This window comes from Tachyglossus aculeatus, chromosome 21, assembly GCF_015852505.1.
Source record: "Tachyglossus aculeatus isolate mTacAcu1 chromosome 21, mTacAcu1.pri, whole genome shotgun sequence".
In the NCBI taxonomy this organism is placed as follows: domain Eukaryota; kingdom Metazoa; phylum Chordata; class Mammalia; order Monotremata; family Tachyglossidae; genus Tachyglossus; species Tachyglossus aculeatus.
Window position 1 is genome coordinate 58,658,892 of NC_052086.1, and position 19,683 is coordinate 58,678,574.

General features: G+C 43.8%; 1 protein-coding gene and 1 long non-coding RNA gene across 2 annotated transcripts in view; one reads left to right on the forward strand and one right to left on the reverse strand.

Moving 5' to 3' along the window:
* The window catches only part of LOC119942669 (cytochrome P450 3A5-like), a 24,804-nt gene continuing 5,121 nt past the window's right edge, over nucleotides 1–19,683 (forward strand). The window contains exons 1-9 of the mRNA XM_038763556.1: nucleotides 1–227; nucleotides 5,441–5,534; nucleotides 7,496–7,548; nucleotides 8,091–8,190; nucleotides 8,708–8,821; nucleotides 10,856–10,944; nucleotides 13,053–13,201; nucleotides 15,511–15,638; nucleotides 16,733–16,820. Of these exons, the coding sequence (XP_038619484.1) occupies nucleotides 157–227; nucleotides 5,441–5,534; nucleotides 7,496–7,548; nucleotides 8,091–8,190; nucleotides 8,708–8,821; nucleotides 10,856–10,944; nucleotides 13,053–13,201; nucleotides 15,511–15,638; nucleotides 16,733–16,820 (886 nt within the window). The 5' untranslated portion in view covers nucleotides 1–156. The remainder of the gene's footprint in view (nucleotides 228–5,440; nucleotides 5,535–7,495; nucleotides 7,549–8,090; nucleotides 8,191–8,707; nucleotides 8,822–10,855; nucleotides 10,945–13,052; nucleotides 13,202–15,510; nucleotides 15,639–16,732; nucleotides 16,821–19,683) is intronic.
* Nucleotides 5,713–19,683, reverse strand: part of LOC119942670 — a 24,718-nt gene continuing 10,747 nt past the window's right edge. The window contains exons 2-3 of the long non-coding RNA XR_005455389.1: nucleotides 14,471–14,612; nucleotides 5,713–5,866 (exon numbers count right to left, since the gene is read on the reverse strand). This is a non-coding gene — a long non-coding RNA (uncharacterized LOC119942670). The remainder of the gene's footprint in view (nucleotides 5,867–14,470; nucleotides 14,613–19,683) is intronic.

Consider the following 19,683-nt stretch of genomic DNA (forward strand, 5'->3'; position numbering starts at 1 on the left):
AGTGAGAATGTCAACAAGAAGCCAAAAAGTCAATGAACTCTGACAATTTTGTTTCCTGTAAACCACATATCAAGAGAGAGAAACCAACAGAAAAGCTGAAGACAACATAAGGGAAAGAAGAAAAAGTGAGAGGTGGTAGAAAGCAATAAACTCAAGATGAGCAGCATTTTCAGTTTCTCTATAGAAACCTGGATTCTTCTTGGCACTTTCCTGGCTCTGATGATACTGTAAGTAAAACTCTGGCCTCTGCTTTCTTCCTATAGTCAATTCTTCTCCACCTATTCATTTTGGTATTTATTTGACCTCTTGATTCTGCATATATATTCATTTTAAGACAGAGTGGCAAACATGCAAAGTTACTGGTTTATGAGCTCTTTTGCCCCTAAATTGGTAGTAGATGGGCAGGACAAAGGATGACAGGCAAGGCTGGAAGGGGCACCAACTGGGTGGTAGAATACTGAAGCTTACAGATTCCAGTGCAAACACCCCAACTCTTCTAGGATGAACTAGATATTCTGATTTCCAGGAACAAAGATCTGTACAAATATATACATCTGATGTGCATATAGCTTTAGTTCTATTTGTTCTGACGATTTTGACACCTGTCTACATTTTTTGTTTTGTTGTCTGTCTCCCCCTTCTAGACTGTGAGTCCGTTGTTGGGTACGGACCATCTCTATATGTTGCCGACTTGTACTTCCCAAGCGCTTAGTACAGTGCTCTGCACACAGTAGGCACTCAATAAATACGATTCAATGAATGAATGAACGAATCTGAAGATACTGCTGGGAAGCATGGGGAAGTAACAGAGAGGGTTGGGAGTGGTGGGGATGGAGAATGGTGACTTTTTGGGAGCTCAGACCTGATGGTGTTAGTTTTACTAATGAAGTAGGTGGCCAAATCGTTGGCGGTAAGGGATGGAGGAGGTGGGGGAACAGGGCACCTGAGGAGGGAGTTAAATGTCCAGAACAGCTGATGGGGGTGATGGGCATGAGTGTCATTCATTCATTCATACGAATATACAATCTGTACAAATATATACAAGTGCTGTGAGGAGGGGAAGGAGGTAGGGCGGGGGGGGAGTGTGCAGAGAGTGGAGACTGAGCGATTGAAGATGGAAGTTAAGGAGGGGAGGAGGGAAGGGGCGAGATTTTTCATAAGATGAGAGGGAATGGGGTCTAAAGCACAGGTGGATGGGGTGGCACTTAAGAGAAGGGAGGAGATCTCATCTGATCTGTGTGGAGGGAGGGCATTCTAGGCTAGGGGAAGGATGTGGGCCAGGGGTCGACGGCGGGAGGTCTGGAGAAGGAGAGAAGGGAGGTGAGGTAGGAGGGGTCGAGGTGATGGAGAGTCTTGAAGATGAGAGCGAGGAGATTTTGCTTGATTCATAGGTTGACAGGCAGCCACTGGAGATTTTTGAGGAGGGGTGTCAATAAGGGAAGAAAAATAATTTGGTCTGGCAGAGGAGAGGGCAGAGTTAAGGCAGGAATGGATACATTTAAAGTGAACAAGGTTGGCTTGGTGTTTAGACTTTCGCCAGCAGTGTTCAGCAGCTTGGGCATAAGAACGAAGAAGGCAGACAGTGGCATTGATCCAAGGATGTGGGTTAGTGGTGTGAGAGCAATGAAGGGAAAGGAGACTGAATCAGTTGAGTTGAGTAGAGAGGGTGGAGTTGAGAGCAGTAATCTGGTCATCAAAGGTGGGTAGAGAGGACAGGGAGTAGAGGTGGGGTGTGATGTCCTGAGAGAGGTGGATGGGGTCGAGAGAGTGGAGGTCTCTTTGGGGGAGTAGTATAGATTTACCGGGGGAGGAGTGTGGGAGAGGCAGGTAAGAAGGTTATGGTCAGAGAGAAGGATTTCAAAGTTGGTGAGGGTGGAGATAGTGCAGTGGTGAAGATGAGGTTGAGGGTGTGACCAAGTTGGTGAGTGGGGGAGGTGGGGTGGAGCAGGAGGTTGGCGGAGTCAAGGAGAGATAGAAGGTGGGCGGCAGATGAGTCACTGGGTACATCCATGTAGATGTTGAAGTCTCCGAGGATCAGAGTGGGCATGGAAAAGGAGAGAAGGAAGGTGAGAAAGAGGTCAAAATGGTTAAAGAAGTTGGAGGTGGCGGTAGATGATGGCTACAAGAATCTGGAGGGGGGTGGTAGAGGCGAATAATATAGACTTTAAAGGAGGGGAAGGGAAGGGAGAGCAGGGATAGTGTGAAAGCAACATTTGGGTGTGAGAAGGAAGCTGACACCTCCTCCTTTCCCAGTGAGTTTTGGGGAGTGGGAGAAGAGGATGCAGAAGAGACCGTGTCATCCAGGGAGAGCCAAGACTCAGTGAGGATGATGAGGAGGAGAGAGCAGGAAAGGGACAGGTCAAGGATGAAAGGGAGCTTACCTATGAGGGAGCGGGGGTTCCACAAGCCACACTTGGCAGCAGCTGTGGAGGGAGGGGAGGGAGGGGGAAGGGTGCGAGGGGTAGGGAGGGTTTGGATGGGAATGAGTTCGCGGGGGCCTGGGTGGGGAGAGGGGAAAGAGGGGTAGCGATGAGAAAGAAGAACTTGGATGGGGTGGGGAGGAGGGGAGGGGAGGGGCTGGAAGGGAGGGGTTTGGCAGGAAACGGTGCATGGGGAGCAGGATGAGGGCTGGCCTTGGTATAGAGGGATTCTAGGGAGGGGGCGGGGAGAAGGGGTGAGGGTGGAGCAAAGGGAGGGAAAGAGCTGGGTGGAAGAGGGGAAGGGGAAGGTGAGGACTGGAAAGGGCAGATGGGAGCAGGGGAATTGGTAGTTCATAGTGAGGTCAGTGAGGTAAATGAGCACAGAGCGCACTTAACGATTAACATGCAATAGCAACTCCAAGTTAATTCTCATCATCTCAGGACCAGGGTGGAGATAGATTACCATATTTACCCTTACAATTGCTCCACTTTTATTTCTTCAAAATATCTGTGTGGCAGGGGTAGTGGAAATCATGCACGGGGGCAATTATGTGAGTAAATACAATAGGTGGCTTTACTTTGAACCTTGCCACCGTGCTTCTCAAACCCATTTTAAAAAGGAATATTACTGCTCCCAACTGGTCAAGTGAATGGATAGTGGTCTACCATGATATCCATTGTCTTTGCAATATCTCTTTGATCACTTTCTAGAACTTGTTGTTGTCCCCAAGTGGGAAATAGGAGAGTCATAGCAATGTGGTCTCTGCTCTGGGTCGGCAAGAGCACCTAGATATGTTTTTCCTCTCTAGCAACTCCATGCTTGGAATACAAGCCCTGTTCTCAGTGTTCCAACTGGAGAGTTTCCAGTGCTTTACCAGTCTTGACTACGGGAGGAAGCGTCAAGCAGAGGTATACCCATTCCTTTCCTAGCTTGGGCAGCGGTTAGTGAGTGGAATGCAATCTGCTACAAGTAAAAATTCACCTGCACTGGGCAGCAGTTGCATGGGAGAGAGCCAAGAGCAGAGACTCAAGCTTACTGCATGGAAGGAGTCAATGGCGAACCACTTCAGTATTTTTACCAAGAAAATTCTATGGATACACTACGAGAACAATTGCAGATGGAGGTGGGGCATTCTGGGAGAGATATTTCCATGGCATCGCTGCAGGATGGAGACAACTCATCCTAAAAAAAACCCCTCTCTTGACCCCACCTCCCCTTCTAGTTATAGCCCTATCTCCCTCTTACCATTCCTTTCCAAACTTCTTGAACGAGTCATCTACACCTGCTGCCTCGACTTCCTCAATGCCAACCCTCTCCTTGACCCCCTCCAATCTGGCCTCCATCCCCTACATTCCATTGAAACTGCCCTCTCAAAGGTCACCAATGACCTCCTGCTTGCCAAATCCAATGGCTCCTACTCTATCCTAATCCTCCTCGACCTCTCAGTTGCCTTCGACACTGTGGACCACCTCCTTCTCCTCAACACGCTATCCAACCTTGGCTTCACAGACTCTGTCCTCTCCTGGTTTTCCTCTTATCTATCCAGCCATTCATTCTCAGTCTCTTTTGCGGGCTCCTCCTCCCCCTCACATCCCCTTACTGTAGGGGCTCCTCAAGGGTCAGTTCTTGGTCCCCTTCTGTTCTCTATCTACACTCACTCCCTTGGTGAACTCATTCACTCCCACGGCTTCAACTATCATCTCTATGCTGATGACACCCAAATCTACTTCTCTGCCCCTGCTCTCTCTCCCTCCCTTCAGGCTCATGTCTCCTCCTGCCTTCAAGACAACTCCTTCAAGACATCTCCATCTGGATGTCTGCCCACCATCTAAAACTCAACATGTCCAAGACTGAACTCCTTATCTTCCCTCCCAAACCCTGCCCTCTCCCTGACTTTCCCATCACTCTCGACGGCACTACCATCCTTCCCGTCTCACAAGCCCGCTACCTTGGTGTCATCCTCGACTCCGCTCTCTCGTTCACCCCACACATCCAATCCATCACCAAAACCTGCCGGTCTCACCTCTGCAACATCACTAAGATCCGCCCTTTCCTCTCCATCCAAACCGCTACCCTGCTCATTCAATCTCTCATCCTATCCCGACTGGATTACTGCATCAGCCTCCTCTCTGATCTCCCACCCTTCTGTCTCTCCCCACTTCAATCTATACTTCACGCTGCTGCCCAGATCATCTTTGTGCAGAAATGCCCTGGGCATGTTACTCCCCTCCTCTAAAATCTCCAGTGGCTACCAATCAACCTATGCATCAGGCAAAAACTCCTCACCCTCAGCTTCAAGGCTCTCCATCACCTCTCCTCCTCCTACCTCACCTCCTTTCTCTCCTTCTACAGCCCAGCCCACACCCTCCACTCCTCCGCCACTATCTTCCTCACTGTGACTCGTTCTCGCCTGTCCTGCTGCCGACCCCCAGCTCAAGTCCTCCCCCTGGCCTGGAATGCCTTCCCTCCACACATCTGCCAAGCTAGCTCTCTTCCTCCCTTCAAAGCCCTACTGAGAGCTCACCTCCTCCAGAAGGCCTTCCCACACTGAGCCCCCTCCTTCCTCTCCCCCTCCTCCCCCTCCCCGTCCTCCCCACCCTACTTCATTCCCCTCCCCACAGCACCTGTATATATGTTTGTACAGATTTATTACTCTATTTATTTTACTTGTACATATTTACTATTCTATTATTTAATTTTGTTAATATGTGTTGTTTTATTGTCTGTCTCCCCATTCTAGACTGTGAGCCCGCTATTGGGTAGGGACTGTATATGTTACCAACTTGTACTTCCCAAGCGCTTAGTACAGTGCTCTGCACATAGTAAGCATTCACTAAATAAGATTGAATGAATGAATGAACTCAACAGAATAAGACAAGACAGTATTAGCCATCTGTTAAGGTGGCTAAAAAGTCAGATGAGCTTGGAATCTAGCAAGTATTCCTTATAAGCAATTTTCATTATAAATAATTTATACTGAGGTCTCATTTGTAATCTGAGGTCTACTTTAACTTTGCAGATATGGGATCTGGCCATACAGAATCTTCACAAAATCGAGGATTCCTGGCCCAAGGCCAGTTCCTTTCTTGGGAAACATTCTGCAGTATTCTCAAGTAAGTGTTTGAGGATTCCTGGGGACTCTCAAAGTATATTAGCCCACTTCAAGTGCTCTTCAAATTTCACAAATTCTGTTCAAAGGCCGGATCAGTCCCAGAAAAGTAACTGTTGGCCTAAATGGTCAGTTAATTCAGCAAAAAACTGTTCTTAATGTATATAGTTCCTGATGCCGTTTTCTCTTTTACCTCCTTGTTGTTCCTTGTGAAGATTTTCCTCGAAGAAAACCATTCTCTTCTGGAGTAGGATTCCCTGCTTGTATGTGATGAGACTGGTGCCATCTTCTCTAGTCACAGTTTTATTCATTTTTTCCATCTCCCATTTTAATTAGCTATGGAAAAAACAGAGGGAAGATTAATATATCTGGGGAAGGGCTTGTAGTGTGACCTTCCTGAATTCTCCAGTTGCTAAAGAGTTAGGGCATAAAATCAGCCATTAGATTTTGAAATGGTTTCTATGCACGGTTGCAAATAGGAGGATGGTGGCAGCAGAGAGGTCACCCTGGATGTGAGTCAAGGGGCGTAGAAATTTGGTGGTACTGAACTGGTGGAGAGGGAGTAGGTTTAAAGAGCCAATCTAATTGCTGTTGCAGGACTCCACCCCCCCCCCATCTTACCTCCTTCCCTTGCCCACAGACCTATATATATGTATATATGTTTGTACAAATTTATTACTCTATTTATTTATTTATTTTACTTGTACATATCTATTCTATTTATTTTATTTTGTTAGTATGTTTGGTTTTGTTCTCTGTCTCCCCCTTTTAGACTGTGAGCCCACTGTTGGGTAGGGACTGTCTCTATATGTTGCCAACTTGTACTTCCCAAGCGCTTAGTACAGTGCTTTGCACAAAGTAAGTGCTCAATAAATACAATTGATTCATTGATTGACTTCTGCCCTTTAAACCTCTGCATCCCAGACCAAACCTGAATGAATATAGGACACCCAAACCTAGGTATCAAGGATTTAGTCTGTAGAGAAGGCAGTTTAAGGAGGTGGGCTACAGCTGCTCTTTGATTCCTCTTCTCCCCATCTCTCTTTTCTTACAAAATGCTAGCTCTGGCTTCTAAAATTGGCTCTGGAAGGGGGAAAACATTTCTTCTTGACCACAGAGGTTAAAAGATCTAGTTGAGGCCTTGTTTATGGGGGAATCTTACTGTAAAATACCTCTTGTCCTAAGTAACAGTGAAGATAAGCTTGTTCACATTTGCCTTATACCAAAGCCTCACTGTGCTGATCGATCATTAAGAGCTCCTTAATGATCACCAAGATCCACCAGTAAATTGATCAATTGTATTAATTGGGCATTTGTGTTGTGCAGAATAGAGTTGGTATATAACAGAGTTGTAGACATGCTCCCTGCCCCCCACAAGCTTACAGTCTAGAGGGTGAGACAGACATTAATGCGTACATTACAAATATGGACATAAGTGCCATAGGGCTGATTGGGGGTGAATAAAGGGTGCAAATCCAAGTTCAGGGATGGATTGTGTCACACTGTAGTTTTTGGTAAATGGGAATTTGAGGCAAGTGAAATAGGCTGCCACCAGACACTATAAATTCCAAACTGAAATCTGCCCATCTTTCTCTAATACTGAATTGTTGATCAGTCCTAAAATTTTTGAGCAGGAATAGACCTCAGGAGGCATCCTAGTCCAGCAACCTTGAACCTTCAAAAATTACTGAACTAGAACCATTCATCACAGAGGTTTGTCCTATTCAGTTTTTCAACTTGACCCAGCCCATTTTCTGAGGGGTGATGAGGGTTGAGGAGAGGGTTAATGTTTGTCAGAGGAGGCTTGAAAACTCAGAGTCCTACTTTCGAACTTGCCATTTTCCAGGCATGTCTGCTCTTTGACTCAGGTACTAGTGATCAAAGAAAGAGTAAGATAAACTCAATCTACTTAATCCCTTTTAGCCAATCCTTGGTTTGATCACATTTTAAAATCTTGTTTCACAGGATTTGATGGAGTTTGACAAGAGATGTTTTCAGAAATATGGGAAAATATGGGGGTGAGTATTATATCCAAAGTTCATATTCATGTTCCAGTCAATCCTCTTGAGGTGCATTAGGTTCAGCTGCTTGCTGTTGTTATTGTACCACTACTGATATTTTGGTCCCAAACACTCAAAGATGTCAGTTCAGACAAGGACACATCTTTAGGTTCCAATAACTTGGGGTAGCCATCTCCCATATCCAGAGAATCCCTGAGAAACAATCCAGAGAAGCAAGTAGTCCCTCCAAGGTGTGATTCAAATTTTGAGAATTGCAAAAATTCTTACAATCTATGGCTATAAGTTGCTATAGGAAAGAAAACATTAAGTCTCAAAATTTGGTTCATACAAGGCTAATATCACCCCAAACACAGAATCCAGAATTCACTTTACTCCAAAACTCAAATTCTGTTGCATTCAAATAAGGAATGATCCTAACATTTCCCTTCACCTAACTCCTGCCCTTTAAGATGCTGAGAAACTTGAATGGACTATTTCTTCTTAAATTCTTGTATTTTCTAACTTCCTGTAACTATGAATCTCTTCAAATTGGGTCACAGACTATATGAAGGCCGGCAAGTCATTATAGCTGTCCTGGACCTTGACATCATTAAAAGGGTACTGGTGAAAGAGGCGTTCAGCAGCTTCACCAATAGGCGGGTAAGTTCTGATAGAAAATAAGAATTTGGTAATTTATAGAGCTGAGACAACATATGAAATGGAAATACATCTCTTTATACTTTAAATGCCCCCAGGACAGAGCTACAAATTTTCCTAGCTTTGCTTGAAAAATTGTTCGAACTAGCCACAGCTAACAAATAACAGAGGGTCCTTGGGGCTTCAGTTCCACTTGTATTGCTTTAAGCAACACAACTCACCATACAACTCATAAGTCAATTATACAATTGTAAATGTTTCTTCTTATTTCTAAAAATGTCATAAGTGCAGTCCTGACTGAAATCAGGAGGATGGGCTAAATGCCCATTAGATATTCCTTCAGCCCTATACATTATTCTGGTATTTTAAGGGTGAAATAGATCCCAATAGTAATTTCTGTCCCCTAAACTAAAATTACAGGATATAAGTGAAGTCTTCCCCTCCGATGTTTGGCTCTATTGCTATTATGAGTAATAACCATTATGTGGATTGAATGTGGATTTGGATTTCTACCTTTCAGAATACAGGTATTGAAGGGATACTGGAACAATCTGTCAGCAGTGCTGAGGACGAACACTGGAAGGAATTGCGCACATTGATGTCACCCGTATTCAGCACTGGAAAACTGAAAGAGGTGAAAAGCAGGAGATCTGAAACAGCCCCAAAGAAGGAGCCACCAAGGAGATGGGAGAGAGCGAGGTTACAGAATAAACCTATTTAGATTATTTTAAATTTCCCCTTTTAGTCAATCAATTCAGTTCAAACAATCAATCAATTAGAAAGAGCATAGCCTAGTGGATAGAGCACAGGCCTGGGAGTCAGAAGGACCTGGATTCTAATCCTTGGCTCCACCGCTGGTATGCTGTGTGATCTTGGGCTAGTCAGTTAACTTCTCTGTTTACTCAGTTACCTCATCTGTAAAATGGGAAATAGGGCAATGAGCTCCATGTGGGACAACTCCTCAACACGCTATCAACATGCTATCTGACCTTGGCTTCACAGACTCCGTCCTCTCCTGGTTCTCCTCTTATCTCTCCGGTCGTTCTTTCTCAGTCTCTTTTGCAGGCTCCTCCTCCCCCTCCCATCCTCTTACTGTGGGGGTTCCCCAAGGTTCAGTGCTTGGTCCCCTTCTGTTCTCAATCTACACGCACTCCCTTGGTGACCTCATTTGCTCCCACGGCTTCAACTATCATCTCTACGCTGATGACACCCAGATCTACATCTCTGCCCCTGCTCTCTCCCCCTCCCTCCAGGCTCGCATCTCCTCCTGCCTTCAGGACATCTCCATCTGGATGTCTGCCCGCCACCTAAAACTCAACATGTTGAAGACTGAACTCCTTGTCTCCCCTCCCAAACCTTGTCCTCTCCCTGACTTTCCCATCTCTGTTGACGGCACTACCATCCTTCCCGTCTCACAAGCCCGCAACCTTGGTGTCATCCTCGACTCCGCTCTCTCATTCACCCCTCACATCCAAGCTGTCACCAAAACCTGCCGGTCTCAGCTCCGCAACATTGCCAAGATCCGCCCTTTCCTCTCCATCCAAACTGCTACCCTGCTCATTCAAGCTCTCATCCTATCCCGTCTGGACTACTGCACCAGCCTTCTCTCTGATCTCCCATCCTCGTGTCTCTCTCCACTTCAATCCATACTTCATGCTGCTGCCTGGATTGTCTTTGTCCAGAAACGCTCTGGGCATATTACTCCCCTCCTCAAAAACCTCCAGTGGCTACCAATCAATCTGTGCATCAGGCAGAAACTCCTCACCCTGGGCTTCAAGGCTCTCCATCACCTCGCCCCCTCCTACCTCACCTCCCTTCTCTCCTTCTACTGCCCAGCCCGCACCCTCCGCTCCTCCGCCGCTAATCTCCTCACCGTACCTCGTTCTCGCCTGTCCCGCCATCGACCCCTGGCCCACGTCATCCCCCGGGCCTGGAATGCCCTCCCTCTGCCCATCTGCCAAGCTAGCTCTCTTCCTCCCTTCAAGGCCCTACTGAGAGCACACCTCCTCCAGGAGGCCTTCCCAGACTGAGCCCCTTCCTTCCTCTCCCCCTCGTCCCCCTCTCCATCCCCCCATCTTACCTCCTTCCCTTCCCCACAGCACCTGTATATATGTATATATGGTTGTACATATTTATTACTCTATTTATTTATTTTACTTGTACATATCTATCCTATTTATTTTATTTTGTTGGTATGTTTGGTTTTGTTCTCTGTCTCCCCCTTTTAGACTATGAGCCCACTGTTGGGTAGGGACTGTCTCTATGTGTTGCCAATTTGTACTTCCCAAGCGCTTAGTACAGTGCTCTGCACATAGTAAGCGCTCAATAAATACGATTGATGATGATGATGATGATGATGACATGGACTATGTGCAACCTAATTAATTTGTATCTACCCCAGCACTTAGTTAAACACATAGTAAGTGTTTAACAAATGTCATTACAAAATAGTATTTGCTGAGTGCTTATTCTATGAAGCACATCAATTAAAATCCAGTAATCAGACAGATTGTTCAGAGTTTCTCAATGTGAAATGAGACAAAGAGTTTATTTTTAAAAAAACTTAGAGACAGAAGTATATCTGACTAAAAAACAAAACTTTCCTAGGATGGGAAAAACTATGATCATTAAAAGGAATTTATACCAGGTGTTTTCATTTGGGTTTCAGATGGTACCCATAATGATCCATTATGGGGAGATTTTAGTGAAAAAAATCTGGACTAAAGCAGAAACGAACCAGAATGTGACCGTCAAGGAGTAAGTATTGCTTATATACTGTACACATCTGTCTTAACGGCAGACATTTCCTATCAAAAATAGGGGAACCCTAGATCAATCAGTCAACTGTATTTATTGAGCACTTACTGTGTGTAGAGCACTGTACTAAGCACTTGGGAGGGTACAGTATAACACAGTTGATAGAACTGTTCCCTGCCCACATTGAGCTTACATACAGAATATACAATGTTTGTAGCAATGAGACATTACTTAAGAAACAGATACTTCATGGAATAGATTTCTTCTCTCTCTACCTAAATATATTTTCAGGTTTGTTTGGAGCTCCATAAATTATATGTATACACAGGAATATGTTGGAAAACCCCACAACATTTAGATTTATGCATTTTGCTGTGTTTTCATTCTTTCCTTTTCATGAATTGATAAAATTTCATTCAATCGTATTTATTGATCACTTACAGTGTGCACAGCACTGTACTAAGCTCTTGGATAGTACAATTCAGCAACAATCCCTTGCCCAATAATGGGCTCACAGTCTAGAATGGGGGAGACAGACAACAAAACAAGTAAACAGGTATTAGTAGCATTGTTATAAATAAATAGAATTTTAGATATATACACATCATTAATAAAAATAAATAGAATTATAACTATAAATATATACATATTTACATAAGTGCTGTGGGGTAGGGGGGTAGAGTAGAGGGAGTGAGTTGGGGCAATGGGGAGGGGAGGAGGAACAAAGGAGATGGGGGGCTTAGTCTGAGAAGGCCTCCTGGAGGTCATATGAGCTTTCAGTAGGGCTTTGATGGGGGGGAAGTGTGGTAGTTTGGCAGATGTGAGGAGGGAGGGCGTTCCAGGCCAGGGGGAGGATGCGGGCCAGGGGTCAACGGTGGGACAGATGAGAACGAGGCACAATGAGAAGGTTAGCGGCAGAGGAGCAGAGTGTGTGGGCTGGGCTGTAGAAGAAGAGAAGGGAGGTGAGGTAGGAGGAGGCAAGGTGCTGGAGAGCTCTGAAGCCAACAGTGAGGAGTTTTGGCTTCATGCAAAGGTTGATAGGCAACCACTGGAGATTTTTGAGGAGCGGAATGACAAGCCCAGAGTGTTTCTGTAGAAAGATAATCCGGGCAGCAAAGTGAAGTATAGACTGAAGTGGGGAGAGACAGGAGGTTGGGAGATCAGAAAGGATGCTGATTCTTCAGAAAAGTTCTTGGAATATTGTCTGTCCCAGTTTTGTGAGTGGTAAACAGTCTGACGTAGTAGGAAAGCAGAGGCAAAGCCTAGTGCTCTTCCCTGAAAAGTCTGTCACCCAACCTACTGTCAATTTAGATCATTCAGGCCAAAATATTCTTCCTCTGAACCTATAAATATTCCAAAGGCTTTGCCGCCTTCCATTCAGTTTTGGCTCAACAGACCCAACTCCTGAGACATGGTCTTAAAATTAAATCACAAATAAGATCCTTGAACATGGAGCCACTACTGTGGCCCAGTAGAAGGAGCATGGCCTGGGAGTCAGAGGACCTGGGTTCTAATCCCACTTCTTCCACTTGCCTGTTGCGTGACCATGGTCAAGTCATTTAACTTCTTTGGGCCTCAGTTTCTTCATCTGTGAAATGGGATTAAAGCCTACACCCTCCTACTTAGACTGAGCCCAGTGTGAGACAGGGACTGTGTCCAACCTGAGTATCTTGTACGTACCACAGTTCTTAGCGCAGAGGTTGACGCGTATAAAGCAAAATAATAATAATATTGATAATATAAATTGTGTCATTACTAGGCTTTCAATCTGTCCAGTTTTTTTCTGATTTATCTGGATTAGCTTTACTTTGGTATATTTATTTATTATTTGCAACTGTTTTCATGCTCTTTTAACTACTGCACTTTCAGCAGTAGATGAGTCCTTGCTATTACCATTATATTATATATTCCTGAGGGCAGGGATTTTATTTTATATTCTTCTGCATATGGTTTTTCTGCTATTAGCATGCTGTTCATAGAGTAGGCACCCATTAAATACCCGTGCTGCCTATATCTGATATTTGCATCAGCGGTGCTCTTGCAATAATGCAAAGGATTCTAGAGCCAGAAGAACATCAATTTTGATCCTGTTTTCTTTCTCTTCTCAGTTACTTTGGGGCCTACAGTCTGGATGTGATCACCAGTACTTCATTTAGTGTGGATGTTGACTGTTTGAACAAAATGAATGACACGTTTGTGAAAGAGATCAAGAAGATAACATCAATTCAATTTTTTTCTCCACTTTTTGCTTTCATAAGTATGTGGGGGAACAGCTCCATCAATAATAATGTTAGAGATGACACTGGGTTGACTCTTTGAACTATTAGGGCCAGGGTACCTTTTCTAAGGGACTATAGTTTTGTGCTGAAAAAGTCCTTTCCTAAGGGAATTAGCATAACTATTTAGTATACCACACCTCTTTTAGGTTTAAAATCTATCCTTTTTCTAAGCCTAGTGTATTTGAATTTCAACCTTTTCAGGTTGATTAATTTTGAGCCATTCTTGGATGTGGTGGTAAACCATGCCTCTTCAGTTGATTTTCATTTCCAGGAAGTCCATATTTGCTCACATTAACCTCACAATACTTCTGGAATATTCAGGAGGAAGTTCATAGTCTACAGAGAAGTGGTAATGCTTACAGGAGCATTGTAAGTGTAAATATTCAGGAAAAGAATACAGTTGGTGCTCCTGCCAGTATATTCATTCATCACCCACCTCCAGTATCTATTAACTCTTTTAACCATTTTCCCATCTTTCTGTTCACCTTATACCTTCTGAGAGGGAAGAAAGGATGGTGGTTTTTTCTAATGCCATGGCCCAATTTCTGGGCCACTTATATTTTCTCCTACTCAGCTTCCAACAGTTAGGTTGTAGGAGCCCAGGTTTCAGAGTGGACCTGAGCTTAGAACAGGGCTGGTGTTGAAGAGGGCGGGGAACCAGCAGGCAGAGTGATTTCCCAGGGCTCTAACTATGGTGGGAACCCCTCACTTTGTGCTTCCAATTTTGGGGAGTTGCCAATTCGAGAAAAATCCAATGTGGGATCCCTGAGGTTTCAGCAGGATAGTTTACAGTGCAGAACTCCATTCTGCACTTCTGCAGTTAAGAGTGGCTCCCAGTCCAACCCAGAAGTCTGCCCAGGGCCCCAGCGCTTAGAACAGCGCTTGCCACATAGTAAACACTTAGGAAATACCATAATTACTCTAACTGCCTTACAACAGACTAGGTTTGAACATAGAGTGGTAGAGCAGTAGCTAGAGTTTAGCTGTATTGTTCAAGCCAAATGTGTCAATTCCTCAGGTTTTCACCAGTGAAGGAATGGGAATTTCTGCTACATTCAATCAATCGTATTTATTGAGCGCTTACTGTGTGCAGAGCACTGTACATTCAACAGGTCCTAATGAACACCAAGAAGCCATAGTAACTCAGGATGAATTTTGTCACCCAGAAAACAGATCATCCTTGAGACTTAAAGTTTCTGAATGTTTGAAAGTGCAGTCCCCAAAATGGCTCGTGCTATCTTACTTACTGTTGGAACACGGGAGACCCTGTTCCTCCAGTTTGCTTGGAAGAAGTCTTCTGAGAGAAAATGTTGTGGAGCCTCTGTCTTTCCCTTTTTGTGAATCAGCCAAGGTGTCATGGAAAATCCCAATAGTGGGGTGGTGATTAATCTAAATAGTAATGAAACATAGTCATACAGTAATTGTTAGCTTAATAACCTGGTCCTGAAAAAACTGTGCCAAATTTATAGTGGGAAAGATTTTTGATAAAATTAGAACTATATAACCCTCAGAGGTAATCCAATATTTTTTAGCTTACTGCTGTTTTATTTTCAGCAGATGCATTAAAATACCATTAAGACTCAGAGATACAAGTTTACAGTTGCAGACTGGTGAATTGTTCTGCACCTATCTGCAAAGCTAAAAATAGTTTAAGAAGTGAGCTGAAAGACAATGTATTTCTCAGAGGCAACTACAGAGCCCAATGTGAGTCAGTGCCAAAACCTATTTTGTTTAGAAGCAGGCTTAGATAAGACACAGCCATTATTTCATGCATTCTGAATACATTCAATGAATCAGTGTCCAGTTTGGTAAGACATGTCCTTTCATTGACATAGAAAAGCAGCATGTCATAATGGATAAAAGAGTCAGAAGGACCTGCGTTCTAATTCTAGCTCCCTCATGTGTCTGCTGTATGACCCTGGGCAAGTCACATCACTTCTCTGTGCCTCAGTTACCTCATCTGTAAATTGGGGATTAAGACTGGGAGCCCTATGTGGGTCAGGGACTGGGTCCAACCTGTTCAGCTTGAACCTACCCCAGAGCTAACACATAGCAAGTGCTTAACAAATACCATCATCATCATTGATTTCCAAAAATGCTCTTGACAAAATGATAGAAAACTGATCTTCTGATTCTTGGATAGTTATGTGATATCTGGTTATCTGACTCCAAGCCAATTAGGAAAAACTGAATTTATTATTAGAATTAGCCTTGGTCCTTAAGTTCAGACAGTTAGCATTTAAACTACAGTTCCATATTCATGACCTTTGTCCTCTTTCTCTTCTAGGCATTTTTCCATTTTTCACACCTCTTTTTAAGCTTCTAAGTATTAATTTATTCCCCAATGATTCTGTGGAATACTTAAAAAGATTTTTGTGTGAAGTAAAGGAAAGGCGACAACGAGACAATAAACAAGTAAGGACTCTCTTAGAGGATGAAAAGAAAATATTCTTTATCCATGGGATTCATATGACTGTGACATTTTCTCAATAAGATTGAAAGCCTAGCCAAGAAAATGTTTAAAAAAATATGCATGAGCCCATCCATGAATATTTCATTTCATGACATCCAGACTGGGAAATAAAGACCTCCCAGGTGGTATTGCCAAATTCAACAACAATAATAATAACAATAATGGTGGTATTTGTAAAGCACTTACTATGTGCCAGGCACTGTACTAAGCGCTGGGGTAAATACAAGAAAATTGGATCAGACACAATCCCTGTTTCACATAGAGCTCATAGTCTTCATCCCCATTTTACAGATGAGGTAACTGAGGTCCAGAGAATTTAAGTGACTTGCTCAAGGTCACACAAGTGGTGGAGCAGGGGTTATAACACACAGGTCCTCTGGCTTCCAGGCCCATTCAAAGTCAATGCTGCTACATGAAGGCTTTATACTACAAACATGGAATCTCAGTACTTGTTCAAAATCTTAATTACAACTAGTAGAGGTCAGGGCAACACAAAAGTCAAACCTGAAATGGCCTCATGCTGTGAATTTGCAGGTTGGAGGGAGTAAAGATCCTGGTGTTGAGTTCAAGTTGGATTGAATTCATGTGATGTCAAATTCAGAAGTGAGCCTCCAGTTGGCATTTAACAGAAATCAAATATGTGAAATGGAAATGAATGTACACTTTCTTCACTCCTAAATGGTCTCCTACTGTACGACTTTATCCTTCCTAGTGCTCACCCTTTTGGCAACTAAGATTCAGGCACTGTTCTGACACCAATGGGCCTCATGTCAAAGATGGGCTTTATCATGATCTCGGAAGGGGAACCTCTTTAACTTGAGTACATTTATAATTTCATATAGGGCTCCTCTTGCCAGCTTTAAATCATTTGTCACTGACTACTAGCTTTGCAATAAAAAATAATGAGCAAGGGAACTTTTGTAACCACCCAGAAGGAATCATCAGATAATATTTTATCTCCGTGGGTGTCTAATTAGAGGTAATCCTGGTCACCCTGAATGTCTTCTTCTGTTTTTGTCTTCTCTTTCATTTTCAGCACCGGATGGACTTATTGCAGTTGCTGCTTGATAGCCAAAACCCAAAGGAGGGCTCGAAGGGCAAAGGAGGCAGTAGCTCCTGGAAAGGTAAATCAGAAGTTTCTTTCTGGCTTGTTGAATTTCTGACACATGGGGGAAAACAAGGATCTTGAGAGGCTATTTGAATAATAGCAGTATTAATAAAGGTATGTGTTAAGCTCTTACTCTGTACTAAGCACCTTATTAAGCACTGGGGTAGGTAAAAGATAATCAGGGCAGATAGGGTTTCCTGGTTTGTACGTATCCTCTTTGTAAAGGTTCCTTAGCCCTAAACTGAAACACAATGAAAAATCCTCATTTTCTGTGATGTCTTTTTCTGGGTGAATACTTCACAATAGTTTCTTTGGATTCTTGTTCACAGAAACTGATTTAGAATCTTCCATTATTCTTGGAAACCAAAGCCAAGCAACCCAACATTGATTCTTTTAACTTGGAAAGTACTTTTCTTAGATCACTTTGTCTAGACTGAACTCCTTGTCTTCCCTCCCAAACCCTGCCCTCCCCCTGACTTTCCCATCACTGTTGACGGCACTACCATCCTTCCCGTCTCACAAGCCCGCAACCTTGGTGTCATCCTCGACTCCGCTCTCTCATTCACCCCTCACATCCAATCTGTCACCAAACCTGCTGGTCTCACCTCCGCAACATCACCAAGATCCGCCTTTTCCTCTCCATCCAAACCACTACCCTGCTCGTTCAAGCTTTCATCCTATCCTGTCTGGATTACTGCATCAGCCTCCTCTCTGATCTCCCATCTTCCTGTCTCTCCCCATTTCAATCCATACTTCACGCCGCTGCCTGGATCATCTTTGTCCAGAAACGCTCTGGGCATGTTACTCCCCTCCTCAAAAATCTCCAGTGGCTACCAATCAACCTACACATCAGGCAAAAACTCCTCACCCTCGGCTTCAAGGCTCTCCATCACCTCGCCCCCTCCTACCTCACCTCCCTTCTCTCCTTCTATAGCCCAGCCCTCACCCTCCACTCCTCTGCCACTAATCTCCTCACCGTGCCTCATTCTCACCTGTCCCGCCTTCGAACCCCAGCCCACGTCATCCCCCTGGCCTGGAAGGCCCTCCCTCCACACATCCGCCAAGCTAGCTCTCTTCCTCCCTTCAAAGCCCTACTGAGAGCTCACCTCCTCCAGGAGGCCTTCCCAGATTGAGCCCCCTCCTTCCTCTCCCCCTCCCCCCTCCATATTCCCCCACCTTACCTCCTTCCCCTCCCCACAGCACCTGTATATATGTATATATGTTTGGATGTATTTATTACTCTATTTATTTTATTTGTACATATTTATTCTATTTATTTTATTTTGTTAATATGTTTTGTTATGTTGTCTGTCTCCTCCTTCTAGACTGTGAGCCCACTGTTGGGTAGGGACCGTCTCTATATGTTGCCAACTTGTACTTCCCAAGCGCTTAGTACAGTGCTCTGCACTGTAAGTTGAGAGTAAGTGCTCAATAAATACGATTGAATGAACGAATGAATAGGTTGAAAAGCAATATTTCCCAAGGCCTGGGGACATGCTCCGAGATTTACTTCATGAGATGATACTTTCACTGACTCCACATTACCCATGTGAAATGACAGTTGGAGGACTCAGACCAAATTGATGCCAGCCTGAATGTGTTATTTCCTCAAAATTTCTGGCTTCTTTAAACCAAGGATTGGGACCAAAGATGCCCTCAGAGATTTAATCTCAAATCTATTCAGAGCATAGGTGACTCTGTAGGTTACAGAAAGCTGCCTCAACTTCTCTAGTGCCAAATGGAACAGGGGATTGGGCTTCCAGGAGGCAGGGTCAATGGCCTAAACATGGGGCAGGGATGAAAGATACTGAGAAGCATTGTTGCCTAATGGATAGAGCATGGCAATGGTAGTCAGAAGGCTCTGAGTTTTAATCCTGGCTCCGCTCTCTGTCTGCTGTGTGATTTTTAAGTTCTCTGTGCCTCAGTTACCCCATCTGTAAGATGGAGAATAAGGCTGAGCTTCATGTGGGACAGAAACTGTGTCCAACATGATTAACTTACATCTACCACAGTGCTTAGAACAGAACCTGGCACATAATAAGCATTTAACAAATACTATTAAAAAATGTATAAAAAGTGGCAGAGAGGGAGACAGAAAGAGAAAGAGAGCAAGAATGAGTGAGGGAATTTGAGAGAGAGAAAAGGAAAAGGAGAGAGGAAATGAAAGAGGAAGAGAGACAGAGAAGACTTACAGACCTACAGAAGGGGCTTTAAGACACAAAGACAGGGGCCAATGATGATGCTAAATCAACAATTTGAGACTTGGAAATAATAACTTTTGCTATGTGGTCTCTGGGGAATGGGGGTAGGTGGACAGTAGGGAGGAGGAGAAGACTTTCCTGAGTGTACGGGTCAAGTTAAAAGTTGATTCTCAATGTTTTCTCCAGACAGAATCATCTGTTTGTTGCCACAATCCCTGTAGCATTTTTCCTCTATTACTCCCACTACCTGTAATTTACTTAAGTGTCTGTTGCCCACACTAGATGTTAAGCTCCTTGAAAACATGTCTTCTAATTCTTGTATACTCTCCCAAGAGCTTAGTACCGTGCTCTGAACACAGAAGGGGGTTAATAAATGCTAATGATAAATTGATCGATTGGCTTACTTATAAATGTCCATCTAAAGCAGAGGCATCAGATAAACTGGTGCAAATCTCATCATGAGTAACGATTTTTGCACTTTAAAGCCCACAAGTGTATATACAAAACAAGCATGGAAAAAAGACAACAGCAGCAAACTGATAGGGACATTTCTTTTGAATTTTGGGGGACGGCATCAGATTTATGATTATAATAATTACAATTAATATTTCTTTACCCACCTTTTTACTAAATACTATGAACAAATATCAATCAATGGTATTTATTGAACACTTACTG